The sequence below is a fragment of the Papio anubis genome, chromosome 1 (genome assembly GCF_008728515.1).
Source record: "Papio anubis isolate 15944 chromosome 1, Panubis1.0, whole genome shotgun sequence".
In the NCBI taxonomy this organism is placed as follows: Eukaryota; Metazoa; Chordata; class Mammalia; order Primates; family Cercopithecidae; genus Papio; species Papio anubis.
The window spans coordinates 157888627-157911904 of NC_044976.1; the positions used below are offsets into that span (position 1 = coordinate 157888627).

The 23278-nt window shown below is 41.6% G+C and overlaps 2 protein-coding genes and 1 pseudogene across 16 annotated transcripts in view; 1 reads left to right on the forward strand and 2 right to left on the reverse strand.

The window, feature by feature from the left end:
* The window catches only part of ZC3H11A (zinc finger CCCH-type containing 11A), a 58378-nt gene extending 39553 nt beyond the window's left edge, over positions 1-18825 (reverse strand). For 2 of the 15 annotated variants that reach the window (XM_021928324.1, XM_021928307.1), the window contains exons 1-4: positions 18590-18825; positions 17868-18071; positions 12722-12775; positions 11333-11391 (exon numbers count right to left, since the gene is read on the reverse strand). The gene's annotated coding sequence lies outside the window, so the exon portion shown is untranslated. Of the gene's footprint in view, positions 1-7193; positions 7309-8759; positions 8868-11332; positions 12776-17762; positions 18072-18570 lie in introns of those variants that run through there. The other 13 variants (XM_021928304.1, XM_021928299.1, XM_021928287.1 and 10 more) reach the window with 13 other exon arrangements.
* LOC103878605 lies at positions 8355-9050 on the forward strand (annotated as a pseudogene).
* Positions 11731-17766, reverse strand: ZBED6 (zinc finger BED-type containing 6). The gene has a single exon (XM_021928276.2). It carries the CDS (start codon positions 16834-16836, stop codon positions 13903-13905), a length of 2934 nt encoding a protein of 977 aa, XP_021783968.2. The 5' UTR covers positions 16837-17766; the 3' UTR covers positions 11731-13902.
* Positions 18826-23278: the final 4453 nt, after the last annotated feature.

Consider the following 23278-nt stretch of genomic DNA (forward strand, 5'->3'; position numbering starts at 1 on the left):
TCAGTCAGAAATGAGGATCGAGTTATTGGAAAGTGGAGGACAGGCTTTTTTTTTTTTTTTTTTTTTTTTCAGATGGAGTCTTGCTCTGTTACCCAGGCTGGAGTGCAATGGCGCCATCTTGGCTCACTGCAACCTCCGCCTCCCAGGTTCAAGCAATTCTCCTGCCTGTCTCCCAAGTAGCTGAAATTACAGGCTTGCACCACCACGTATGGCTAATTTTTGTATTTTTAGTAGAGACAGGGTTTCACCATGTTGGCCAGGCTGGTCTCAAACTTCTGACCTCAGGTGATCCACCCACCTCGGCCTCCCAAAGTGCTGGGATTACAGGTGTGAACCACTGTGCCCGGCAGGAAAGGTTATTCTTGTTATAAAGTGACAGAGAACTTAGAATTGTGTTCTGTTGCGCAGAAGGCAGAACTTGGAAGCAATGAACTTGGGTTTTAGCTGAGGAGATTTCTAAGCAAAGTGTGGAAGGAACAGACTGGGCTTTTCCTGCTGCTTATAGTGAAATGCAAGAAGAGAAATATATTGAGGCAAGAACTATCAAGCAAAAAGGAATAAAGAATCTGAACTTGAAAATTTAGAAAATTCTCACTCTATCCATATTGCAAAAAAAAAACAAGAATGTATGCTCTGTAGAGAAAAGGGTATGGGTGGGCAACAGTTTGTTGGAGATTAGGTGTGTGACTAGATTAAGGCAACCATCTTAGCAAAAAATGTTGCCAGCTCAAAACGAAAGACAGACATCTACAGAGGGGACGTGATGAGAAGATACACAAGGAGAAGATGACCATGTGGCTGGAGTGATGCATCTACAAACCAAGGAATGCCAAGGATTGCCAACAAACACCAGAAGCCAGAAGGGGTAAGGAAGGATCATTCCTCTACAGGCTTCAGAGGGAGAATGGCCCTGCTGAAATCGTTTTGGACATCTCACCTTCAGAATTGTGAGACAACAAACTTCTGTAGCTACCCAGTTTGTGATACTTTGTTATGGAAGTCCTAGGAACTAATACAGATTACAAGCATAGTCAAATGACCTTTGACAAAGGAGCAAAGGATAGTCTTTTCAACATGTTACTGGAACAAATGGATACCCACATATAAAAAAATAATTCTAGACACAGACTTTACACTTTTCACAAAAATAAAATGGATAACAACTTAAATATAAAAGAAAACCAATAAATTGGATTTCAATAAAAACCATTAAAATTTAGCCGGGCATGGTGACGAATGCCTGTAATCCCAGCTACTGGGGAAGCTGAGGCAAGAGAATCACCTGAATACAGGAGGCGGAGGTTGCAGTGAGCCGAGATCACGCCACTGCACTCCAGCCTGCGCAACAAGAGCGAAACTCCATCTGAAAAAAACAAAAACCCCATTAAATTGGAGTTCATTAAAATTAAAAAAGGTCTGCTCTGTGAAAGGTCTGTTAAGAAGCTTTAAGAAGGAAACAATGAAAAAGTCACAGGCTGGGAGAAAATATTTGCAAAACATAAGTGATAAGGTCTGATACACAAAATATATAACCCTTGAAACTCGAAAATAAGAAAACAACCCCCCAATTCAAAAAGGCAAAAGATCTGAACAGGTACCTCACCAAAGAAGGTATACAGATGGAAAATAAGCATTTGAAACCTTGCCCAACATCATACGTCATTAGGGACTGCAAATTCCTTTTCTAATGGCTAAAATCCATTCAGGCACAGTGGCTCACACCTGTAATCCCAGCACTTTGGGAGGCCGAGGCAGGTGGGTCATCTGAGGTCAGGAGTTCAAGATGGGCTTGGCAAACATGGTGAGACTCCGTCTCTACTAAAAATACAAAAATTAGCTGGCCATGGTAGCACATACCTGTAATCCCAGCTACTCAGGAGGCAGAGACAGGAGAATCATTTGAACCTGGGAGGCAGAGGCTGCAGTGAGCCAAGATCGTGCCACTATACTCCAGCCTGGACAACAGAGTGAGACTCTGTCTCAAAAAATAATAATAATAAAAAATAAAAATGGCTAAAATCCAAAATACCGAAAGCACTAAATGCTGGTGAGGATGGGAAGCAACAAGACAGAAGTCTGAAAAATCACAAAACATGGAATAGTATGCAGCCAATGAAAAGGAACAAAATCATGTCCTTTGCAGGGACATGAATGGAGCCAGAGGCTATTATCCTTAGCAAACTAACGCAGAAACAGGAAACCAAATACAGCATGTTCTCACTTGTAAGTGGGAGCTAAATGCTGAGAACACATGGACATAGAGGGGAACAACAAATGCTGGAGCCTATCAGAAGGCAGAAGGCGGGAGGAGGAAGAGGACCAGGAAAAATAACTAATGGATACGAGGCTTAATACCTGGGTGATGAAATAATCTGTACAACAAACCCTCACGACATACATTTACCTGTGTAACACCTGCACATCCTGCACATGCACCCCTGAATTTAAAATAAAAGTTAAGGCCCAGTGTGGTGGCTCACACTTGTAATCCCAACACCTTGGGAGGCCAAGGTGGGTGGATCACTTGAGGTCAGTAGTACAAGACCAGCCTGGCCAACATGGTGAAACCGCATCTCTACCAAAAAATACAAAAATTAGCCAGGCATGGTGGCACACAACTGTAGTCCCAGCAAGTCAGGAGGCTGAGGTGGGAGAATCACTTGAACACAGGAGATGGAGGTTGCAATGAACCAAGAACACACCACTGCACTCCAGCCTGGGTGACAGTGAGACCTGTCCAAAAAAAAAAAAAGGCTATCTGAATAATTTTCAGACGTATATGCAACAAAGGAAAAAGTTTAATAATAATAAAAAGTCATTTGAGGTCAGGAGTTCAAGACCAGCCTGGCCAACATGGCGAAACCCTGTCTCTACTGAAAATGCAAAAAATTAGCCAGGCGTGGTAGCCCACACCTGTAGTCCCAGCTACTCGGGAGGCTGAGGCACAAGAACCGCTTGAACCCAGGGGGCAGAGGTTGCAGTGAGCCACCATCTTGCCACTGCACTCCAGACTAAGCAACAGAGCAAGATTCTGTCTCCAAAAAAAAAAAAAAAGTTATGAAGGGGAATAAAAGGCTTAGAGGTCAATTTCACTCATGATATCAACATTCCAAAGAACATATTTGAAACTGTTACCGGTTTCAGAAAGACCAGCAACAAAGTAACTGAAACAATAAAATGGTAGCTATGAAATGCAAAGACACAGCAGAATTTACCATTTTTTGGCAATGAATTTTATTTATTTATTTATTTTTTTGGAGATGGAGTTTCAAGTTTTGCTCTTGTTGCCCAGGCTGAAGTACAATGGCACGATCTCAGCTGACTGCAACCTCTGCCTCCTGGGTTCAAGCAATTCTCCCGCCTCAGCCTTCCAAGTAGCTGGAATTACAGGTGCCCACCACCACACCTGGCTAATTTTTTTTCTTTTTTTGAGACAGAGTTTCACTCTTCTACCCAGGCTGCTGGAGCGCAGTGGTGCAACCTCGGCTCACCGCAACCTCCACCTTCTGGTTTCAAGCGATTCTCTTGCCTCAGCCTCCCAAGTTGATGGGATTACAGGCGCCTACCACCACACCCTGATAATTTATTTTTGTATTTTTAGTAGAGATAGGGTTTCACCATGGTGGCCAGGCTGGTCTGGAACTCCTGACCTCAGGTGATGCACCGGCCTCAGCCTCTCAAAGTGCTGGGATTACAGGCGTGAGCCATCTGGTCCACAACTAATTTTCAAATCAGCTTCTGCAAAGAGCCCCAAAGTTGGGTGGAGTGTGGAGAAATGGAATCCTGAGTAGATAACACTCCCTTACTAATATTTCAACAGATAAAAACTCCTTCATAAGATCTAAGAGCTGGCCGGGTGTAGTGGCTCACGACTGTAATCCCAGCACTTTGGGAGGCCAAGGTGGGCAGACCACAAGGTCAGGAGCTCAAGACCATCCTGGCTGACCCAGTGAAACCCTGTCTCTACTAAAAATACAAAAAATTAGCCGGGCGCCTGCGGTCCCAGCTACTCGGGAGGCTGAGGCAGGAGAATGGCGTAAACCCCAGAGGTGGAGGTTGCAGTGAGCTGAGATCGTGCCACTGCACTCCAGCCTTGCCTGGGCAAGACTCCATCTCAAAAAAAAAAAAACCAGATCTAAGAGCTACAATGTAAAACAAGAAAAAGTAAGAGATAAAGAAAAAAAGAAAAGTTTCTTTATATATCATCTTCATACTCTAAGCTTCTGTAACTTTCACTAGGGAAGAAACAAATATAATTGCTACTCAAGAAAACGGCAAGGCGAGGTGCAGTGGCTCTTGCCTATAACCATAGCACTTTGAGAGGCCAAGGCAAGAGGATCACTAGAGGCCAGGAGTTCAAGAACAGGGCAACAGAGACCTCATCTCTAAAAAAAACAAAAACAAAAACAAAAACAAAAAAATCCACTCCAGCTTTTAAATGATGCTCCAATTACTTTATAATAAATACCATCCCATGCAAAAACACAAAACAAAGATGCACATTCATACATTTCTTAAGTTTAAAAGGAAAAAAAAAGTATCCAGGTTGCCAAGAAAAACCCAGTTACTTTTTTTTTTTTTTTTTTTTTGAGACAAAGTCTCGCTTTGTTGCCCAAGCTGGAGTGCAGTGGCATGATCTTGACTTACTGCAACCTCCACCTCCTGGGTTCAAGCAATTCTCCCGCCTCAGCCTCCTGAGTAGCTGGAATTACAAGCGCCTGCCACTACGCCTGGCTAATTTTTGTATTTTTAGTAGAGACAGGGTTTCACCATGTTGGCCAGATTGGTCTCGAACTCCTGACCTCAAGTGATCTGCCCACCTCAGCCTCACAAAGTGCTAGGATTACAGGCATGAGCCACCGCACCCAGTTAACCTGGTTACTTTTCAACAGAAAATAACTGCTTGAAAATATGAAGCCAAGAAAAATAACAGGACCGGCCGGGCGCGGTGGCTCAAGCCTGTAATCCCAGCACTTTGGGAGGCCGAGACGGGCGGATCACGAGGTCAGGAGATCGAGACCATCCTGGCTAACACCGTGAAACCCCGTCTCTACTAAAAATACAAAAAACTAGCCAGGCGAGGTGGCGGGCGCCTGTAGTCCCAGCTACTTGGGAGGCTGAGGCAGGAGAATGGCGTAAACCTGGGAGGCGGAGCTTGCAGTGAGCTGAGATCGGGCCACTGCACTCCAGCCCGGGCTACCGAGCAAGACTCCGTCTCAAAAAAAAAAAAAAAAAGAAAAATAACAGGACCTTCTCAACCCACTCTCTAGAAGTTAATGTAGGAAAAAGGAGATATTATTTTAAAATCCTCATGCGCTCAGCAAGTTTTAAAGGATATAGCATTGCTACAAATGAACATACCACTATGAAAAAGGAGTGGGGCTGGGTGCAGTGGCTCAGTAATCCCAGCAACCTGGGATTTCAGAGACGGGCAGATCATGAGGTCAGGAGTTCGAGACCAGTCTGGCCAAAATGGTAAAACACCGTGTCTACTAAAAATATAAAAAATTAGCCGGGCGCGGTGGTGTGCGCCTATTGTCCCAGTTACTCAGGAGGCTGAGGCAAAAGAATCATTTGAACCCTGGAGGTAGAGGTTGCAGTGAACCGAGATCACGCCACTGCACTCCAGCCTGGGAGACAGAGCGAGACTCCGTCTCAAAAAAAAAAAAAAAAAAAAAGAGTAAGAAAAAAACAAAGCTTAAAAAAATAAGAAAACAAAGGGTGGGTGTGGTGGCTCATGCCTGTAATTCCAGCTACTTGGGAGGCTGAGGCAGGAGAATCACCTGAACCCGGGAGGTGGAAGTTGCAGTGAGCCAAGATTGTGCCATTGCACTCCAGCCTGAGCAACAAGGGAGAAACGCCTTCTCAAAAAAGTAAATAAAATAATAGTAATAATGAAGAAGAAAAAGATGACGACTGCGATGACGACGACGAAGATGAAGACTCAAATTTCTAGCCCCTACCTTCAAAAATAGATTTCAGTAGAGGAAAGAACAGAATACACACTGATGAAAAACATAGTAACTGAATTACAAGAGATTACTGACAGGACATCTCCACGAATCCAAAGCAAAAATGCCAACGTATGTCACTAAGAGGGAAATTGTATATGAAATGAAAATAATTCCAGAAAACTCAATTTCTATAAATAGAAATTCAAAAAAGGAATGGAATTTGTAGAGATTACGAAAGAAACAATATAAGAACATTTCCCTAAATTTGATGGACTTGAGTCTTCACATTAAAGGGGCTCATCAAATGCCAGGCAGAACTTTTCTTTAAAGACATCTCTGCTATACACAGACATGGTGAAATTTTTGAATTCCAATGGTAAAGACAAAATCATACAAACTTCCAGGAAAAATCAGATTGACAACAAAGAAAATCAGACTTGACATTATTAGACTTCTCATCTGAATCTCTACATGCCAAAAGACAAAATGCTATTCATCCAGAATTTAAAGGAGATTGTGACCTTTAAGTTTAAAATTTCAAATTACATTTCACAGATAGCTCTATACCACCTATGTACTCATACTTTTGAAAAATAAGAAAGTATTCTAAGAAAAAGAATTTACAAAAATGTACTCAATGAAAGTAGAAAAAAAAAAAAACAGGCCAGGCACGGTGGCTCACACCTGTAATGCCAGCACTTTGGGAGGTCGAGACAGGAGGACTGCTTGAACCCAGAAGTTCAAGACCAGCCTGGGCAACATAGTGAGACCCAGTTTCTACAATAAATTTAAAAATTAGCCAGGTATGGCGGCATATGTCTTTACTCCCAGCTACTTGGGAGGCTGAGGCAGAAGGACTGCTTGAGCCCAAGAGGTCGAGGCTGCAGTGAGTTGTGACTGCACCACTGCACTCTGGTCTAGGCAATAGGGCAAGACCCTCTTTTGAAAAATAAATAAATAAGCCTGGGCAACATAGTGAGACCATGTCTCCCTCCCAAAAGAAAAAATTTAGCTGGGCGTGGTCCATGCATCTGTGGTCCTAGCTACTCAGGAGGCTGAGCTGGAAGGATCACCTGAGCCCAGGAGTTTAAGACTGCAGTGAGCTATGATCACATCACTGCACTTCAGTCTGGGAGGCAGAGCAAGACTCTATCTCTTAAAAAAAAAAAAAAAGCAAGACAAAACAAAACTTTGTGCCACATACATTACAAACTCAAAAAACAGTCATAATATTTTTACCAATAGCCAGGCATAGTGAGTCACGTTTGTAATCCCAGCTACTCAGGGAGCTGATGCTGGAGGAAGACTTGAAGGAGTTTGACGCTGCACTGAGCTATGATCACATCACTGTATTCCAGCCTGGGCAACAGAGCAAGACACTGTCTCTAAATAAATAAAAATTTTTTAAATGTTTAAAACAGCTGCTTTGGACATCTGATTTATGATAGATAAAAAATCCTAAATAAAGCATTAGCAAATTGAACTAGCTGTATATTAAAATAGTAACATGGTCAGGTATGGTAGCTCATGCCTGTAATCCCATAGCTTTGGGAGGATTACTGACTTGAGGCTAGGAGTTTGATACCAGCCTGGGCAACACAGTGAGATCCCATCTCTAAATAAAAATTAAAATAAAATAAATAAAAATAACACTACATAATCAAACAGGTTTATTCTGGGACTAGGAATGGGTTAACATTAGGAAACTCATTATATTTAATAGAGTAAAAGGGGTAAAAAACAAAAAACAAAATTCTGTAGTAATTTTTGAAAGACTTCAAAAAAGAAAAAATGGTTAAAAAGTGAAGAAAAGTATTTGAAGTTGTCTTTTTTAAACTATTAAAATAGCTTTAAAAAAAAAAAAAAAAACAGAAAGGAACCTGAAGTACAATATCCACTCAATAAAAACTTGGTAAACTATAAGGTACTTCCCAGCATAAATACACATAATCACCAGAAATCATCAGCATATGCAATATGGTAAAACACTAGAGGTAAACTAACTCAAGATAAATGAAAAAAGGACACCCATTCAACTGTCTTCACCATGTTTCAACACTGTTCCTGATGTTCTAGTATATGCATTAAGAAAAAAAGGTGTTAGGCCGGGCACAGTGGCTCATGCCTATAATCCCAGCACTTTGGGAAGCCCAGGCGGGCTGATCACTTGAGCCCAGGAGTTCGAGACCAACCTGGCCAACACGGTGAAACCTAATCTCTACTAAAAAATACAAAAATTAGCTGGGCATGATGGCAGATGCCTGTAATCCCAGCTACTCCGGAGGCTGAGGCAGGAGAATCACTTAAACCTGGAAGGCAGAGGCTGCAGTGAGCTGAGATCACGTGACTGCACTCCAGCCTGGTGACAGAGCGAGACAAAAAAAAAAAAAAAGAAAGAAAAAAAGGTGTTTGGGTTTCTTCACAGCTGCTCAAGATGAACTGATTCTTCAGGAAAGTGAAATTAAAGCTCCACCGCCCAGCCTGAATGACCGCATTGGCATGGTGGACAGCAGGGCAGAATCCACTGACAAGAAGATTTCTAGATTGGATACTGAGCTAGTGAAGTGTAAGGACCAGATTAAGATGAGAGGGGGTCCTGCAAAGAATACCGTTACGCAGAAAGCCTTGCGAGTTTTAAAACAAAAGCGGATGTATGAGCAGCAGCAGGAGAATCGCACCCAACAGTCATTCAACATGGAACAAGTCAATTACACCATCCAGTCATTGAAGGATACCAAGACCACGGCTAATGCAATGAAACTGGGAGCAGGGGAAATGAAGGCATACAAGTAAGTGAAAACTGACCAGATTGAGAATTTACAAGACCAGGTAGTGGACATGATGGAAGATGCAAATGAAATCCAAGAAGCACTGAGTCGCAGTTATGGTGGCCCAGAATTCAATGAAGATGACCTAGAAGCAGAAGTTGGATACACACTGGGTGATGAGCTTGTGGCTGACAAAGACAGTTCTATTTAGATGAGGTAGTATCTGCACCTGCAATTCCAGAAGGTGTTTCCACTGACACAAAAAACCAACGATGGAGTTCTGGTGGATGAATTTGGATTGCCACAGATCCCTGCTTCATACATTTAAGTACATCATGTAAAACAAACACATATTATGGGACCATGAAATACTGATCTTTCGAAACTTACCATAAGAGATATGTTTCTGTCCTTTCTTTGAAGGAAAGTTTAATTACATTACTCTTCTATTTTTTTCCTTTGAGACTCATTGCTTGGGAAATGCTTTCTTTGTACTAAAACTTGATTCTGGCCAGGCACGGTGGCTCACGCCTGTAATCCCAGCACTCTGAAAGGCTGAGGCAGGCAGATCACGAGGTCAGAAGTTCGAGACCAACCTGGCCAACATGGTGAAACCCCATCTCTACTAAAAATACAAAAAATTAGCCGAGCGTGGTGGCGGGCACCTGTAGTCCCAGCTACTCAGGAGGCTGAAGCAGCCGGGAGGCAGAGGTTGCAGTGAGCCAAGATCGCCCCAACAGCCTGGGTAACAGAGCGAGACTCTGTCTCAAAAAAAAAAAAAAAAAAAAATTCACTACTGTATCAGAAGTGGGTATTCTGATTCTGTGATTTCCTCAATACTACATCTTGAAATCAATAATGAATATTTCTTGATATCTGATGAATAGGACATTTACTCAATCTTTTCCAAAGGAAAAAAAGGCATAAATTACAAACATATATTAAAAAGATGAGACAGGCCGGGCACAATGGCTCACGCCTGTAATCCCAGCATTTTAGGAGGCTGAGGTGGGCGGATCACCTGAGGTCAGGAGTTTGAGACCAGCCTGGCCAATATGATGAAACCCCATCGCTACTAAAAATACAAAAATTAGCCGGGCATGGTGGCATGTGCCTGTAATTTCAGCTATTTGGAAGGCTGAGACAGGAGAATCACTTGAACCCAGGAAGCAGAGGTTCCAACGAACCGAGATAGCACCATTGCACTCCAGTCTGGGCAACAAGAGCAACACTCCATCTCAAAAAAAAAAAAAAAAAAAAGATGAGGCAAAAAAAAAAAAAAATCCAGAACCTGCAGATTACGTGCTTGCAAACTAGAAAATCTATCAACTAAAACAAACTGAAAATAATAAAAATATAAGATCTACAAGAAGCAGTAAATATCCTTCATACCAGCAATAATCATTCAGATGATGACACAGTACCATTCACAGTAAAAAGATATACAGGAAGAGACAATTCACAATAAAAAGATATACAAGAAGAAAATGAAGAAGTATGCAAGACTCACATTAAATTAAAAACAAAACCAAAAAACTATGAAACTACTAAGGCACAGAAGACCTGGAGAATGAATAAATAGAGTAAAGGATTAAACAAATTACTTCTCCCCAAAACAATGCACACATCGAATGTAGTTCAAGTCAAAATCCCAATGAGAGTTTATTACTGGAACTTAATTATAAAATCATCTAGAATCGTTATTTAAAAAGGAATGGGAGGCCAGGCGTGGTGGCTCACGCCTTTTATCCCAACACTTCGGTTGGCCAAGGCAGGAAGACTGCTTGAACCTAGGAGTTTGAGACTGGCCTGGGCAACACAAGGAGACTCCATCTCTATAAAAAGTTTTAAAAAGTAGCCAGGTACAGTGATGCGCACCTGTAGTCCCAGCTACTCAGGAGGCTTCAGCAATAGGATCTCTTGAGCCCAGGAGTTCGACATTGCAGTGAGCTATGATCATGCCACTGCACTCCAGCCTCGGTGACAAGAGCACAAGACCCTGTTTCAAAACGAAACAAAATAACCCAGTGCTTTTCTCCAAGAAGATGGAATTACAGGAGGATTTCACTTTGGCTATACTGTTTTTACCTTTTTTACAATGTACATATATTATCAAAACAAAGAAAGAAAAAATATGGGCCAGGGGCAGTGGCTCAGGCCTGTAACCCCAGCACTTTGGGAGGCTGAGGCTGGTGGATCACCCGAGGTCAGGAATTCCAGATCAGCCTGGCCCAACATGGTGGAACTTCAACTCCACTAACAATACAAAAATTAGTTGAGTGTAGTGGTGCATGCCTATAATCCCAGCTACTCAGGAGGCTGAGGCAGGAGAACTGCTTGAACCCAGGAGGAGGAGGTTGCAGTGAGCCAAGATTGCGCCATTGCGCTCCAGCCTGGGGGACAAGAGTAAAACTCCGTCTCCAAAAAAAAAAAAAAAGAAAGAAAAAAATATGTTTCCATTCAAAAACTAAAAGTTTGTAAACAATTATGTACAAGCAAAAATATCTGAACAATGACCTTTTAATTTCTTACTGATCCATGAAAATTATGCCTTAAATGACAAGAATGTTCACTCCTTTCATGACAAAAATGCCTGCTTCCCCCACTTACATTAGCTGGTTGTTCTCACAGGAACGTCTGTGTCTTCACTGACTTCCAATCTATTACGCCTGTAGGTCGAACCAACACTCAATCCATGAATTAATAATAATGAGGCAGAAAAAATTTTCCTCTTCACACTGCCAAGAAAACCTCTCAGCCACAATTCAAACACAGCATGTGTTTTTAAAACATCTCCCAACTACTAGGAGATAAAGTCCATTCAAATAACCTTTGTCAGACTGGAGACAGCTAGGGTTAGTTATCTCCTCAAAAACAAAAACAAAAACAAAAAGAGTTCATTTAAAGATGAACTTGAGAGTCAAAGGATCATGAAAAAAAAAATCCATCTTCCATAGCTGAACAATGTAATTTAAAAAAAAAACAAAAAAAACCCATCAGTTTTTCAGTAAGATCCAATTTCTGGTCTTCAAGATTTCTTCACCTATTAAGAAAAAAACAGAAACCTTCCCCCATCTTTATTATCTGTATAATAAAAGCATACTTGTATGTAAAAATATAGTGTTTTATGTATATAATATACGTACAGATATATACTAACTGGCTTATACACACACACACATATATACACAAATGTATAGAAATATAACATTTGGGTAAGTTTCCCCTTTTAAAATGCACTATAAAAGACTTTAGATTTGGGTTCATTATAAAAATAAAGAACTTACTCTTATACCAAAGTATCATGAACTTATTGTTACACTAAATTTTGCCCAGCCCACAAAATAAAGACGAAGGTAAATCCTTACACATATATCAATATGTGTAATATGGATGTATGTATATAAATCCATCATCGTCATCAGGGAGTGTTTAACCAAAAAAGATAGAAACGTATGGTAATAGAGTAACTACAGAGTGGTGCAGCAAGCTGTAGAAGGCAGAGCAGCATTATAGCCATTCTAAACTGGCACTGTCAAAACACAGAAAGCTTTATCTAAGGGAAAATTTATTTCTTATTTTGTATCAACACCAGTGTCACTGGTTTGCCATTAAATAGTGGCCCTGGAAAGGCTTGCTTACGCAGCCTAGGTCCAAATTCTTTACTACTAATGGCTACACCTAAAGACTTTGTAAGTATATATTTACTCCAGTTAGTAAAAGGGTAAACTTTTGGAGTTGAGATTTCACTTCACAATGGCGTATTTACCATTTAAGAATTTCAAAAAAAAAAAAAAAATCAAAAACAAAAACAAAAACAAAAACCCTTATTTTGATACATAGAAATGAGTTCTAAACTTTGAAACCAGCCCAGTAACAAAGCAATTTTGATTCTCATGTAATAAATACTACATAATTTCTAGGCTAAATCTTGCCAAATACTATCCAAGACAAAACTAAAGTCAAAACTTAAAAAAAAAGTGGACACCTTTTACTCACACTTAATACTAGTCAATTTTCCAGGAATTTTTTGGGCAGGGAATATCCCCAAATCTAAAATGAAAAAAAGGAAAAATTGGGATCTCACATTAGTTATTCAGTCTGAAACTTTTAATAGACTTTTACTAAAGTCATCATTTTCTGGCCTCCTACTCAATCACAGAAACATACTTTCAGAGTAAAAAGGGATCTTAAAATGAGATCAATTCACTCATTTCACCAATGATTCCTAACACATAAAAATACCGACCTGTTAGTTTTCATTAAGAATTCAATGGCCGAAACAACCGCACAGTTAATACAGTATTATGGGTCATTAAGTATGTTTTTAAAAAGATTACCTAAAATTACAGAAACAATTTTTGGGAAATATCTACTGGGTTTTTCCAAGCATGTTCAAAGGGCTCTCATTACAATTCCCATTCAACCTTTTCCAATTCTTGCAAACGTTTTAGTCTGTTTTTACCCATAAATCATTTGAAAGTACCTACACCATCCTTGTTATTTTTATAATATTTTGTAAAGGTTAAAACAGGTATTTCAAAGACTAAAAGTATATTTTCCTAATTGTTTTCTAATATTTCCCTTTTAGGTAAGATCCAATTCTAAATATAAAGGGTAACACTATCATACTCGACAATTTGAAATTATAAAGCTGACCAGTATGAGGAGGCAATTAGAAATTTCCAAATATAAAACAATTTCACGGGTTTTCTTTTTGCCAAGTTGTAATTAAGCATCAGGGTTTTTAAGGAAACAGAAAAACAGAGGCAGGAGGAATGCCAGCCTAGAGTACTTCTTTCTCATTTCGTTGGTTTCAGAGCAATACAATTTCCCATGGTGGGGGAAATTTTACTTAAAACCAATTACTAGTTCAATCTACCAGGCAGAAAGCCTAAGGCCTTTCAATGCTGCACTATATTTTTTTTAATTAAAAATATCTTTTCTCTCTCATTGGTATAAGCAAAATTTTCAAGTGCTAGCGACAATGAGTTATAGCTATGAAATTTTTAATCTTCATTTTATCAAAATTATATTGCCTCTGAGGAATTTTCAGCCCTTTTGTGATTTCAGGTTTCCCCAGATGTGTTTATAAAGATAATGATTATATTTAACAACTATAGCTATTAAGATACAGTAACACAGCAAAAAGTTGCCCATTTTAAACGGAGAAAAAGAAATTAAGGCAGTATTTCTTTTTCATTGCTTTGAACAACTTCATTCTCAGGATCCCAGCTCAGAACCAATGTAGAATAATCGTAGTTAACATTTTTCAAGTTCATTTTCAGAAACATTAGTTGTTCTATATTGTCAAAGTCCAGGCTCATGATCTGTTTTGGATGAAAGTGGCTATTTTTAGTAAAGATACATTCAGATTGCCAACTACACATGGGGCAACTTAGATACTGGATGGCAACCTGGGTCAAAGCTGGCCATATGCTTATCTTCCTCTGCCAGTAAATTAAAGGATCATCACCTCCTGAGAGCTCTGAATACTTCTCTTTGAAGTACTCATCCACAACTGCTACAGCAGAAGGGAACATGAAGCTTTTGCTTCCAAGGGCACAACTGTCTACAGCTGAGCTATCGACAGAACCTGAATTGGAGGTGCCTTCTTTTAGAGATGAGGTAAATGAATCAGTTCCTACTGTAACTGAGGGACAAGAAACTTCTGAAGTTGGAATTTGGCAGATCTCTGGTGAAGATTCCATATAATTACAGACCTCTTCTGCAAGGAACTGCTTATAAGTTTCTAAATCAGCACCTTGAGGAAAAAAGTCTTCCAAACTGTTTTTAAAGCAAGGGTCTAACAAAGTAGCCAAGATACAGGGCTTGGATTTAAGCATGGCACTTAGTAGGGTATCTGTTTCAAGTTTCAGAGATAAACTATCCACCAGATTGAGGGCCTGAGTAATACCTCTGACTTGAAAATCTTCTCTGAGTTTCTGCAAGGAAAGGAGTAGATGATGGATTAGGGGTAGCACCTGATTCAATCCTGCGGTCTTCACGCTCACTTTCTGGGTAGCCTCCTCAAATGGCGTAAGAATATCACAAACATAAGTCATTAGAGTCCACTGAAGGGAGGTGAGCACAACTCCACTGGCTCTACCAAGACTATGGTGAACTGAGTAGCAATGCTCCAAGAGCCATTTTAACATATAAAAAGTAGAAATCCAATGGCCAGTTTCATCCTGCTTCAAATTCTTCCATGGAAGTTGGTGATCATTTTGGAACTCTTGCAGTATCTGACGGGCCTTGACCGAATGACTAAAATGATGACAGGTTTTCCTAGCAGCCACTAACATATTCTCAATGCTTTTGTGCTCACAGAAAAAGTCCTGAATGACCGTATTTAAACAATGCAGGAAGCATGGCACATGGGTAAAACCACCATCTTTGATTGCATGTACCACATTAGAGGAATTGTCAGAAACAATGAAGCTAGGGATAAGGAAATTTGGAGAAAGCCACAGACCAATCTGGTCATTTAATTCTTGTAAAATATTGGTTATCAAACAGTCTTTAGCCAAACCTGTAACACAAAGCACTGCCCACTTTCTAAAATCGGGGATCCTGCCATTATTGAGAAAAGATGCAGTTTCCAAAGAAACCCAGTGTACAGTCACAATAAAATAGTCAGTGGATGGGTCATGGGTCCATATGTCAACAGTCAGGTGTATTTTTTGGCTTTGAACATTCTCTAAAGTTAAGAAAATTTTTTCTCTGACACAATCATATAACTGAGGTACAGCCTTAGTGAAAAAGTAAGTCTCTGATGGCAGCCTATAATCAGGGGCCACAATCTGCATGAACCTCTGAAAGGCTGGGGTTGAGAAGTAGTTGTAAGGATGCATATCCTCCACAATCATTTGGATAATTGCTTGACTTATTTGACTTGAGACTGGATTTCCACATGTTGTTTCTCTCTCCTGCGCATGCATCAGAGTGCCTTGCTCTGCAACGGGAATAGGACTTTCAGATCTATTTTCAACCTCTAACATAGGTTCATCTGAATCAGAGTCACTAAGGTCCTCAGCTGTTAAATCTTGGCTGCCTGTAGACTTTTCTCCATGCAAGGCATCACTCAAGAGATCACTTCTCTCAGTCTCAGCTTCATCTAATCCATTTGCAACAGCACCACTGTCTTTGTTGGCAACAGCCCAATGGATAGGATGTGTGGCTTGCAGGTGTCGTTGAAGTGTTGAAGTCCCTAAGTGGGACCCTGGCCTACCCCGGCTCACACTTCTTTTACATATATTACACACAGCTCTTGAGATGTGCTGAGGATCAGTGTAAAAAAAATTCCAAACGGCAGATGTCTTGGCTCTAGTTCCAGGAATTAAAGCATGCTTGACAATGTTACTTTTGATGAGAAATCTCCCTCTTTCTGCCCTTAGGGCATCAGATGCTGATTTATCATGCTTCTTACCCATTCTATTATCATCTAATGGATCAGTAGGAATATATTCAAAGCTTCCATTGCTTCCAGAAGAGGGAGATAAAGATACATCCAAGGTAAAGTCCTCCTCTCCACTAGTAACTCCAAACTTGTTGGCCCTGGTCCAATGAGGTGAATGCCTCGCTTGCAGATGTCGCTGAAGAGTAGATGTACCAAGATGGCTACCTGGTTTACCCCTGCTGACGCTTTTCTCACAGAGGTTACAAATAGCCCGCCAGGTGTACTGGGGGTCAACATGAAAGAAGTGCCACACAATGGAGGTCTTGGCTCTAGTACTAGGCAGATAGATCTGTTTTTCTATATTGCTCTCAAAAAGACTTTCTTCATCCTGCTCAGCGTCATTGGAAGCTAACAAAGCAGGGGCATCTGCAACAGGCCTCCCAGATCCCAAATCCTTACTAAACTTCTTGGCAAGAATCAATTTTTTTCGACGCCTTTTCCCCTTAATTCGCAAACCCTTCTTTCTTTTCTTTTTAGCAGGCTGTTTGGCCTCTTTATTCACTCCTTCCGCTACCATCTTTTCCTCTACCACATCTTCTTCATCTGTATTAGAATTAATAGGAACACATCCCAGAATCCCAGAATCACTAAAAGTGCTGCATCTTCTGCCAGGAGAGAGTGAGGAAACTGGTACACTTAAAGTACATACACTCATTCTCTTTATGTCTCCACAATTCGTACCAGAATCCGTTAGAGGGTTTATAACTCAAGCAGAAATACAGCTGTCCCTCTCTACTTGCATTACCTTTTCTCCAATTTCTATGGGGAATCAAATTCCCACTGGACCAATAACTTCCAAGCCCGGTTATTTTTGGAGGAAAAGTGGCAGCAATGGAGAACATTCCCGAACTCTTTCTTAGAGGGCTTTAAGGTCCCTTCCAATTTTCTAAGTTCTGAATTCAAATAGTCCAGTGTCCTCATGTTATAGAAGTTAAGAACTGAGTCCCCCTTTCCCAGAGTCACACAGTTGGTTAGTAGCAGCTAGTAGCCAGGTCTTCCAAATCCCAGATCCATGGTCTTTCTGCTTCATCAAGAACTATATCTGCTTGAAATGCCTTCGCCTTTTAAAATATATATTTTTATGATGCCTCATGATAGCGACATCAATTTCCCTTAATTCTGAAATTAACTATTTTCAGGAAATCTCTTTTAAACAAAAACATAGTGCATCATTCAACATTCATCATTTAGGACTGTGATTTGCCAATACAACCCAAAAAGTCAATTCTGGAAAGCCAACACAGACTCCGCATACTGGTCACAGCAAATGCTAGTTGAGCCCTTTCAGTTCTAACTAAAAGTAATACAACCTTTTAAAAATGTAACTGGCTGGAAAAAAATGCTTTGAGAATAAAATTTTAAAACAAGGTTAAATGCTGCATTTTCAAAGTACTATTTGTATCAAGAGTTAATTCAAGTTTAGTTTTCAGATATTTTTAGACTGGAGAAGCTTTTACAGCCTATAAGCAACTCACAAGTTGGACGCTATAGGGATAGCAAAAAGTGAAATGTGAACTTTAAACCACTTCCATTTCTTTTCGCTTGATCCCTCCCCTTCCCCCAATACCTACATACATTTACCCTAAAAAGCATCGCTATCTCTAGTTCCACAGCCTCCTTCTCAAGGTCCAGAACCAAGGCCTGGAAGATGTCAACAATATAGGCCTTCCCCATAGGAATCCGCACCGATTATGGGAGTTTAGGGGTGTTCTTCATTACGGTTTCACCAATCCTACAAGGAGAACGGAAGTGTCCCTGTTGCTCTTGACTCCGACGCTGAGGGCCAGGGGTGGGAGTGTAATGAGGGTGGGGAATGGGTGTAGGATACCGGAATAAGGTCGGTGGCTTTCTGTATGTGGAGTTTGAGACAAGCTCCAAAGTAGTGGGACCCTGGAGAGGAATGAGAGTAGGTAAATTCAGCGCCCGGCACTCTGTCTGATTGATTTAGGCAGTGAGGGTCCGCTCAACTCGAGAAACTGTTGCCCTGAAGAAAGCAATCTAGTGTCAGTTCTCTCTTCGGATTCGGGGGAACAGTCGGCTTTCGGGGGCTGCTCCGGGCTCCCCCAGATTAGCGAACACCGGATGTGGGGGAGGGGAGAAGGGTTGGCAGGGAAAGGAGCAGGCGCCGTGGGGGTGGGGTGAAGGGGGGTGGGGGTGGGGAGGATGGGAAAAGTGAGCTGGAGCCTGGGGCTCCCAGCCCGCCCCGGCGAGGGCCGCGGCCGGGAGGTGGGGGGGAGGGGTCGTTACGGCGAAGCTGGAGGATCCGCTCTGACTTCCCGGGATAGGCCGCGACCCAGGGGCGAGGGGAGGCCGCTGCCACTCCCCTCGCCCTCTCCCCGACCTCCCCGGCCCCAAGCCACCCGGGAATCAAAAAAACGGGTCTAGTTACCAGAGAACAGAAACTTTACCGAACCGATGACACTATCCCCGACTCCCGCTTGCTGCCACGTCTTTCTTCTTGCTTGGCCGCTGCCGTCCGTCGTCCTCCCAGCAGCAGCACCAGCAGAAAACCAAGACTGCCAGCGTCAAAGATGGCGCCCGGCTACAGGCTCCGCTCTAAGGCCCGGCCGGTAAAAGTGCCAGCACGACGCAGGGCGCGAGGGTTCTGGAAGATGTAGTTCTTCTATGAGGCGATGCCTAAGATGGCTGCTCCGGGTCACAGGGTCACGTGACGGGGGAGGCGCTGGGTCGGGGAGTCCCTTCCCTTCAAAGGAATGCCTTGAAGCTGGCTTTCATAACGTTTTGTTTTTGTTTTTAAATCAAATGAGGTAATAAGCGGGAGGGCCGCTGGAACTGAGACTACCATTCAGTAAACGCTCAATTTATTCTTACCAAAGTGTTTTCTTAATGAGTAAATCTCCCAAACCATGTATATATTTAATTTAGAAATAAACTGTACTTTTCCTAAGCATGCAATGTAGAAGGATTTGTTAGTTTATTTTTACTTGAAGAAGTGAGATTGAGCTTTGGGGACGTTTCTTTGATTTCTTAAAGCAAATCTGTATATTGGAAAAGTAATTCAAGCTCATGACAAAATTCAGGAGGGTTAGTTGGAGGTCGCAATCAGCAGTCTCATCCCCGCTTCATTATTAACATTGTCCCTTATTTTCCCTTTTGAATGCTTTTACCTTTTCCCCCTGGTTATAAAAGTAATACACGTGGCGGGGCGCGGTGGCTCACGACAGTAATTCCAGCACTTTGGGAGGCCTAGGCAGGGGGATCACAAAGTCAAGAGATCAAAATCATCCTGGCCAACGTGGTGAAACCTCGTCTCTACCAAAAATACAAAAATTAGCTAGGCGTGGTAGCACACGCCTGTAGTCCCAGCTACTCGGGAGGCTGAGGCAGGAGAATCGCTTGAACCCGGGAGGCAGAGGTTGCAGTGAGCTGAAATCGCACAACTGCACTCCAACCTGGTGACACAGTAAGACTCCATCTCAAAAAAAAAAAAAAAAAAAAAGGTAATACACGTGTTTTTTTAGAAACTTAATACATAAATATATAGAGTAGAAAGTTAAAATCTCTATTAATCTCATTCTTGAGAAATAGCTCTCATTAACTTACCATATATCCTTTCTGGCTTTTACACTGAAAATATCCTTAAATATATTACATGTATAATAGAAGCCAAAGGTCCCCCTGGAGTAGTGGCTCAGCAGAACTCTAATTATGTGGCAACATTTTACCTAACTTGGGTAAAGGATATAATGCTACTAAGAAAGAAACACTTGATGATAAAGCAAATGGGACTTCAGGCACCTTTTATTTCCTGGTGTGCTTGTTCTTCCAGCTGCCAGCTTGGTGGTGCTCAAGTCCCAGGCAGCCCAAGACTGGGAATTTATCAGAGCAGAGGGGTCCTGAGCCTCCTCATATCTGGGCTTTTATCTCCGTTCAAAGAAAGAACCACAACTTTAGAATCTTAGCTCCAATCTCTGCCTTACGTGACAATGCTCTGGCATTGCCATGTCAACAGACCTAATAAGCAAGTTCCTGGTAGCCAATTTCTTTTTTTCTTTCTTTTTCTTTTTCTTTTGTTTTGGTCTTTATTTTTTTGGTCTGTGACTCTTACTGGTAACCAATTTCTGTCTGTGCCACAACACCTAGGGTTTTTAAAATTTACCAGAGGGCTCTCCACATAGCTTAAGGGTTTTCCAACCTAGGGCTTTCCAAGATGCAGTCCTGGCCTGACTAGTATTTATAGTTATATCATATTTCATTAAACCTAACGTGTCATTGATTGTAAGATACACTTTTATTTTACAAGCCTCTAAGTGGAAGAAAAAAACCACCAATTGCCAATTAAACTGACAGGCCGGCTGGGCAGGGTGGCTCACTCCTCTAATCCCAGCACTTTGGGAGGTTGAGTCGGGCAAATCACAAGGTCAGGAGTTCAAGACTAGCCTGGCAAACATGGTGAAACCCCGCCTCTACTAAAAATACAAAAATTAGCCCAGCACGGTGGCACACATCTGTAATCCCAGCTTCTTGGAGGCTGAGGCGAGAGAATTGCTTGAACCTGGGAGGTAGAGGTTGCAGTGAGCCGAGATCACACCATTGCACTCCAGCCTAGGTGACAGGCTAGGAAAGGATGTATACCTTAGAATGAATGAAAATATGAACAGGCTAAAACTCTACATTTTGTTTTGCAATTTGCTTTTTTCACTTTACAGTATATCTTGAATATATTTTAATGGTCATCAGCACTTAGAGGCCTACTATATTCTTTTTTATTTTTATTTTTTGAGACGGAGTTTCGCTCTTGTTGCCTAAACTGGAGTGCAATGGCACAATCTCGGCTCACCGTAACCTCCGCCTTCCGGATTCAAGCTATTCTTCTGCCTCAGCCTCCTGAGTAGCTGGGATTACAGCCATGCGCCACCATGCCGGGCTAATTTTGTATTTTTAGTAGAGACGGGGTTTCTCCATGTTGGCCAGGCTAGTCTCCTGACCTCAGGTAATCCGCCCGCCTCGGGCTACATTCTTTTTAATAGCTCCCATCCCGCTCTCTGTAAGCCTCTTTTTACAATTTATTTCACCAGTCCCTTATTGATAGAAACAATCATGTCACATTTTCCATTAATATCTCTCAAGGGGGGAAACAAAAATAATATGGTAATAAGGACATTGAAGAGGACAAGCTGGGCAGGGTGACTCACGCCTGTAATCTCAGCGCTTTGGGAGGCCCAGGCCAGCAGATCACTAGAGGTCAGGAGTTGAAGATCAGCCTGGCCAACATGGCGAAACCCTGTCTCTACTAAAAACACAAAATTAGCTGGGTATGGTGGCACCCACCTGTAATCCCAGCTACTCAGGAGCCTGAGGCAGGAGAATCACCTGAACCCAGGAGGCAGAGGTTGCAGTGAGCCAAGATTGCGCCACTGCACTCCAACCTGGGCAACAGAGAGAGACCCCGTCTCACCAAAAAAAAAAAAAAAAAGAGGGCAGAAGAAAAAGCCTGAGGCTGTTGGAGAGAGAGAAAACTAGTTGGGAAACCCTCTAAGAGTCAGGAGAGTGCACATGCCAACCTTCCCCACCCCCCATATATACGCACAGTATTCTCAGGGGTGTGTGTATGTAACAAACACTTGTATGTTACAAGTGGGGGTGAAGTATCTAAACCAAGAACACAATGCCAGATTCCCGCTACTCATACTGCACTTCAAATTCTAAATGGATTTTAAACAGTCTCTAGACCTCTTCGGTGAGTGACAAAACCTTTTGGGATATTCAGTGTGTTTTTGCTTTGAGAGCAAAAGTTCGGGAAAAAAATGCAAAATTACTGAGACAAAATTAGGTTCAGGAGAATCTTTATTTAGACTAGAAAAGGAAATCAGAACAAATTACACATAAAAAAAAAAAAAAACCACTGCGCGGTGCCTCATGCCTGTAATCCCAGCACTTTGGGAGGCCCAGGCCAGTGGATCACTTGAGTCCAGGAATTCAAGACCAGTCTGGACAACATGGTAAAACCCCATCTCTACTAAAAATACAATAAATAAATAAATAAATAGCGGACATGGTGGCACGTGCCTGTAATCCCAGCTGCTCAGGAAGCTGAAGTTTAAGGACTGCTTGAGCCCGGGAGGTGGAGGTTGCAGTAAACCGAGATCGTGCCACTGTACTCCTGCCTGGGCAACAGGGCAAGATCGTGTCTCAAAAAAAAAAAAAAAAGAATACTTTGTACCTGGTGTGGTGGCTCATGCCTATAATCCCAGTGATTTGGGAGACTGAGATCAGAAGATCACTTGAGTCCAGGAGTTTGATACCAGTCTGTGCAAGATAGTGAGACCTCATGTCTGCAAAAATATAAATAAAACTTTGTTCCAGAGGCATTAAAAACTAAAAAAAAAAGTCATGATATTTTTACCAATAACTGGGTATGGTGGCGCACACCTGAAATCTCTGCTACTCAGGAGACTATGGTAGGAGGTTACAGTGAGCTCTGATCACAACACTACACTCCAGCCTGGGTGACAGAGTGACACTGTCTTTTAAACAAATAAATAAATTTACATATCACTATAATCCTCTACAATACTTTTTTTCTCTATATTAGGCTGCATACTCTTTGATTGCCTCTTCATATGACAACAATTTTGTAATATCTTCTGTAAAGAGAATGAAAAGAGGCCAGGAATGGTGGCTCATGCCTTTAATCCCAGCACTTTGGGAGGCCAAGGTGGATGGATCACCTGAGATCAGGAGTTCAAGACTAGCCCGGCCCATATGGCAAAACCCCATGTCTACTAAAAATACAAAAATTATCTGGATGTCATGGTGTGCACCTGTAATCCCAGCTATTTGGGAGGCTGAGGCAGCAGAATCGCTTGAACCTGGGAGGTGGAGATTGCAGTGAGCTGAGATTGTACCACTGCACTTCAGCCTGGGCGACAGAGTGAGACTCAGTCCAAAAAAAAAGAAAATAGATATATATATGATTATTGTCAAATTTGGTACAGCTTCTGTCAGCTTTCTTATATATATATATATATATAAGCACTAAGACTTTATTGAATTATTATTGAATTATTTAATACCCTCTTTACCAGGCAAGAGCTACCATTTTTGCTAAATCTATTATTTATTGCTATGTAACA

Coding starts and splice junctions, on each gene's coding strand:
- ZBED6 (XM_021928276.2), bottom strand. CDS start 16,836: ATGAGTGTATGTACTTTAAGTGTACCAGTTTCCTCACTCTCTCCTGGC.